The 6,000-nt window shown below is 45.4% G+C and overlaps 1 protein-coding gene across 7 annotated transcripts in view; it reads left to right on the top strand.

The window, feature by feature from the left end:
• The first annotated feature begins 1,439 nt into the window (after positions 1–1,439).
• MAP7D1 (MAP7 domain containing 1) overlaps positions 1,440–6,000 on the top strand; it is a 93,042-nt gene continuing 88,481 nt past the window's right edge. For 5 of the 7 annotated variants that reach the window (XM_073665928.1, XM_073665927.1, XM_073665925.1 and 2 more), the window contains exon 1: positions 1,441–1,877. In XM_073665928.1, the coding sequence (XP_073522029.1) occupies positions 1,847–1,877 (31 nt within the window). In that variant the 5' untranslated portion in view covers positions 1,441–1,846. Of the gene's footprint in view, positions 1,878–6,000 lie in introns of all 7 variants that reach the window. The other 2 variants (XM_073665923.1, XM_073665922.1) reach the window with 1 other exon arrangement.

Raw genomic sequence — 6,000 nt, 5'->3', positions numbered from 1 at the left:
CAAAAAGGTTGTACAAAAACAGCTCAAGATTCAGCGAGCTCAGGGTATGTACACAAGCCGCCATTGCCGAGCTCAGGGTATGTACACAAGCCGCCATTGCCGAGCTCAGGGTATGTACACAAGCCGCCATTGCCGAGCTCAGGGTATGTACACAAGTCGCCATTGCCGAGCTCAGGGTATGTACACAAGTCGCCATTGCCGAGCTCAGGGTATGTACACAAGAAGCCATTGCCGAGCTCAGGGTATGTACACAAGCCGCCATTGCCGAGCTCAGGGTATGTACACAAGCCGCCATTGCAGAGCTCAGGGTATGTACACAAGCCGCCATTGCCGAGCTCAGGGTATGTACACAAGCCGCCATTGCCGAGCTCAGGGTATGTACACAAGCCGCCATTGCCGAGCTCAGGGTATGTACACAAGCCGCCATTGCCGAGCTCAGGGTATGTACACAAGCCGCCATTGCAGAGCTCAGGGTATGTACACAAGCCGCCATTGCCGAGCACAGGGTATGTACACAAGCCGCCATTGCCGAGCTCAGGGTATGTACACAAGCCGCCATTGCAGAGCTCAGGGTATGTACACAAGCCGCCATTGCCGAGCTCAGGGTATGTACACAAGCCGCCATTGCCGAGCTCAGGGTATGTACACAAGCCGCCATTGCAGAGCTCAGGGTATGTACACAAGCCGCCATTGCCGAGCTCAGGGTATGTACACAAGCCGCCATTTACACCAGGGCAAACCTGCAGAGTTTTCTTAGAGGGAACCACTTCAGGAAACACAGACGCTTTTTTTTTTAATAGTTTTTTTTGGGGGGTGGAACGTTTCCTGGGCGCTCTTTGTTTTTTTTTGTCTGTTTTCTTCTTATTGCTCTGTATTGTAAAGTATGGAACGTCTTCAGAACAGAAAATGCCTCAAGGACAGTCAGGTCGCTTCTTTTAACTGCATGGCGGTTTTAAGCGTATTCTGGGTGCTTTTATTCAGGCGGGTTTCGGGTGGCCATTGCTATGACACATTTGGTGCACTTTCTGCCATCACATTGTATAATGTAGAGTCCCACATTTTATCTGCCACTGCCTGACAGGAATCACTGGCAGTTCCCGCCTAATTCGCGATGATGACGTCACCGGCCGCCGTGTGAGCACATCCTCCGGCCATCGCCTGCATCCTCGGCCCTGGGCTCACTGGGCTGGGTGTCTGAGTGAGTCACCATCTGTGCTTCCCAATCCTAAAAGAATGCAACTTTCCTTAGATAGTCTCAACACGCTGCAAGGCTCGACCATACCACCAACAGGGGGCCGCGGCCTCAGAGTTTGCTTTTCACAATAAATCAGGCTGAGATCCTGCGTGGAGTCTGATAGGAGAGGCTGGAAGCTCAGCACAAGCCCTTTTATGTGTGATAACCCAGCGTGTGATAGGGAGAGGCAGTGAGGCCACCCCCGTGCCGCACATGGTACGCTCCGGTGGAGAGGCTGCACACTGCCTGTTACAATAGCATTGCCATCAGCTGCTCCTCTACATTCGGAGCTTGGGATCTTCTCCTCTCAAGTTTCTGGGAGCCGCAGGATCTTTCGGGTGGAGGAGGGGCAGACACACTAGATCTCCCCAGTCACAGCACTCCATCTCCCCAGCAGATCCTGGCTGTCTGTTTGGGCAGGGAGGGGGCTGGACAATACTCTTCTTCCCTCCCTGGTGATGAAGGGCTTTTTTTCCAACTGTTAATCGGATCCTGTTGCCCTTAGGAATGAGCCTGTACCAGAGAGGCAGATCCTGATATTCCCATAGCCTCAGAGCCTGGCACAGCACAGACTAGCAATCACTGGAGCTGCCCATTGTATCCGCTGAGGACATGGACAAGACACGCGAGGATGCCACACAAGGTATGGGGGCACAGGGGGGCAGTGCTGGGACTATGCCCTGGCCCACAGCTATATGTGTGGCAGCCTGCTGTCAGGGCAGTGCGCCCATCATATGCCACTCAGGGTGGGTGAGGTCACTGGCACAGAATAGAGTTCTGCTCTGAATACTACTGTCCACTTAATGACGCTGCAGATTCCAGGACACTACATACATGTCCTGTAGCACACAATGCTGCAGATAGTCATCATGGAGGAGCACAGCACAATAGACTGATTCAGGAGGAGGGGGCACAGGCCCTCTCCCCCTCCTTGAGGCCAACAGGCTGTTTCTTTGAGAGATATATGGTACACAAGCCCTCAGCTGCTATTTCAGGGCTGTCCATAAACTTTCTAGGTTTTCTTCTTGCTAAAGTGTGAATGTTTATAAATATTATGACATTGTACATGAATGATTTGTTACTATTGAGGGTCCAGATGTGATAATGTTCATGTTCTGTATAATATGCTGCAGGCCCAGGTGAGGGTCACATCTACATCAGTTTACATCTGTCTGCGGGTTTAAAGAGACTAGTCTGTAAAGTTGTCCTAGCCCTCTAGTGTACACGGTGCTGTGCTCTGAAGTTACAGTCCAGCACTAGCGCTTGCACGTGATTTCTGCTGGTGCTTCTCCTAGATGAGTTGTAGGTATCAAAGTCAGAGGAAAGCTTAAAATGTAATTTTGTTTTTTTCTGTATCATAACTATCCCCTTTCAGAGTTGAGCAAATGATTTTCAGGAGCCTGGTCCAGGGGCCACGTCAGTATTCCATGGCCGCCAGGCTAGAGCACTGATTAGTAGGCCCTGGGACATCATTACTTTGTGATGTGACGCACACTTAACGTCATAAGGGCTATGCCAAAGAGAAATGGCTCTGGGGATATCACAGCTTGTAGGAGGTTCACAGTGCACTGGTCCGGTGACCACGGGCTACCAACATGGCGGCAAGGACCAGGGTCCTGTGAATCTTTTTGTTCAACTCTCATTCCCTTTCTTCTTCCAGAGTGTGGATTGCTGGGGCTTGGCTATTGAAAGTCCTGTCTATAACAGCTGCTAGCACTTATGCTTTTCTCCATTGAAACCAATGGGTGACCATCTCATATTAGAGCTTACAGAGTGAAAGCCATTCTTTGTAGCATTTAACTTCAATTTGTTATAAGAAATTTTCATAGCCAGTTCCTTCCCTAGAACAAAAATCTTTTTTAAAGGGGTTTTCCCCTACAGCATTCTCTCTGCCATCGGCGTGCTTGTGTTATAACAATAGAAGCAGCAGGTACTCGCCCTTCCAGGTCCAGCATGCATATTTCTCCAGGCATTGTTTACCTGACTTCACTTCACAAGCACTGCAGCCAAACACTGTGCTCATCAGCTCCTGCTGTCTAAATTGTCTGTTTCCATTATTACAGGCATTCTGAAAGGGGGGAAAACCCCTTTAATCTTTGGTACAGCAATATGAATCTCAGGTTCTGTCATGTGCTTCTTCCACATGTGTTGGCCTTCACAGAGTGGTGTCATGACCTGCCTCATCTCTATAAAGATATACGGTACACTTTCTGGCCCAGGGAGTATTAAAGGGGTTGTCCGGGACTTTAGCACTGATGGCCTATCGTTAGGATGGTCATCAATGTCTGATCGGAGGGGGTGCAGCACCCAGTACCCCGGCTGATCAGCTGTTCTTGGTGTTGGTCACAGTTACACACATAAAGTGTGTACACAGCATGTATTTGGCGACTGCCATCTTCTAACACTGTTCTGTGTTTTTGGTTGGGTGATAACTGCATGATCAGTACAATAATGACTATGTACAGTGAGATCTAATTGTCAGTACTGACAACCAAGTAACCAATAGAAATCTTCTACAGATTGGCTCTTGGGGTAGTATAAGCAGCTCCTCATATCTGTAATTTTATTCTGTCATGCAAATAACTTGCTGCTATACTTGTATCATGTGTGGACAAGTCTTAAAGCAGATTGAGAAGATTACACAGAAGTGAACTGGTCACAGATCTCATCACCGGTGTCTGCTTTTGTGTTTCCACCCATGTTTTGTCTGTTTCATAGCTGTGAAGGAAATAAAACTGCACCAATGAGCACTGTAGGGGATAAAACTGTACTAAATACCAGATAGGCCTAAACTGCAACTTGTGGGCATTGTATAAATGACCTGTAATCACACAGGGGATTGTGGTCGGTAGGCCATGTTTTGGTACTGTAGATTACAGCACTGGCCTGTACAAAAGTCAGCCATAAATCAAGTTCTTACACTGATAGATTGGCATTAATTCAATCTTTACTGAATTTAGCTTCTGGCTTCCTTGTGGTTTTCTCTACTGTGCCCTTGTATGTCTTCCTGGAAACTTGTTTATGTCTGTTGCCCTTGGATACTACGTATGGTATGCAACTGCTTCCAAGAGTGAAAGAGTGCTACAAAGCTATGTCTTATCTACAGCTAGAAAAGAAATCACTGTCTGTGACTAATAATACGGACACATGTCTGACTACGTGGAAGAGGGCTAGCTATATATACATTTGGGGTATAATTAGATATGAATAATCTGCACTAATAAATGACAGTCCTTTCAAACAGCTCGATTCCAATAACTCAGAAAACTGACTTTAGTTTCTTCGCATGTCAGGAAGAAGCTGAAAAAGAATAATAATGTGCTACGGTTTGTGCTTGGACTGCTGGCACGTTCAGTTTACATGGCAGTGAAAATACTGTTACTTCGTCGCTGAGTAAAGAAAGGGGAAACTTTTCTTCACATTACATAATCACTGAAATTCTGCCATATGCAGGAAAATGACGGGTTTCTGTGCTAAGCATAATATTGATTTCATTTATTTTTCGTAAATGGCATTTTTGTTACCACTTCATTATGAGCTATAAAGTTATTAAATTGGCTACCAAGGTATATATGCATGGCAGGCTTGTGTGCTTATTAAAGCAGCAATCTAGTATTCTAAAACTGCAGGTTAGTTCTCTTCTCTCCAGTGCATTAATATAAGGCTGAATAACACCTTAGTGACTTGTTAAGGAAAACAATGATATCACACCTTTTCATTGCTCCTAGCAGGAAACAGTCAGATGATCTGTAGGATCAGATGTCTACTGAGGTTGTGCAACAGATAAAACAGAATCGGCTTATTATATTACAGTTATTATTTGTTTTAACAAGATCTAAAGGGATATTCCCAATGTAAGCCTCCCATACACAATAGATGTCTGTCTGTCAAGTGATCATTCAGTGGATAACTATTTCTCCTGTGTCTATCATATGCAGGAACACTTGACTTGGCCAAGTGTAAATGAGTTGTATGAAAGAGACACTGCTAGACTCCTCTGGCATCAACTTTTTTCATAAACTACAAAAGGATCATCCATCAGAAATCCGACATGCCCTATCCTTCCCTACCTCAACATTGGGGGTTCCCATACAGAACAGATTTTGGTGGGTTCAGCCAACTTTAATCTAATGTGTATGGGGCCTTCAGATATTTTGGCATGTTCATGTTTGATAGATGCGGTCCCACCTTCTGGGACTTGCACATGCATTAAATAAGAGGGTCCTCTAATCTGCCTTGAATGGTGACCACCACATTCAGATAGAAATTAAAACAAAAATTTGTTGTGTTATGGGTGTGCTTATCTACGTTTTTTTAGTTTCTTGCAGAAAAAACTGAAATATCCGTTCTATTAAGCATCCATACTATTCACAGGATCTGAAGTATCCGTTGTTAACATCTTGGTGCCAGATATTGTAAGACACCTTCAGAGGTCTTGTAGATTCAGTTTTGTAATGACTCTGAATTGTTTAGGTGGCATGAGGGAGACTGATCAGGGAATATCATCCATAGATGTGTGCTAGATCCGTATGGATAAGTAATTGGGACACATGTCCCTTACTTATAGAATATGTAAATGAGCTATGGACTTTTACAATCAACAACAAAACTCCAGGTGTCAGTTAACCTTTTTAATTGACTCTACAATAATCTTTCATTGAAAGGAAACTGTTACCTGATTTTTACTACACCATCAAAGAGCAGCATGATGTTGGGGCATAGACCTTGATTCTAGTGATATATCCCTTACTGGGCTGCATGCTGTC

The sequence above is a fragment of the Phyllobates terribilis genome, unplaced genomic scaffold (assembly GCF_046119375.1).
Source record: "Phyllobates terribilis strain yellow unplaced genomic scaffold, ASM4611937v1 Scaffold_2__4_contigs__length_985480577, whole genome shotgun sequence".
NCBI lineage: Eukaryota > Metazoa > Chordata > Amphibia > Anura > Dendrobatidae > Phyllobates > Phyllobates terribilis.
This window is presented reverse-complemented; position numbering and strand designations above follow the sequence as displayed.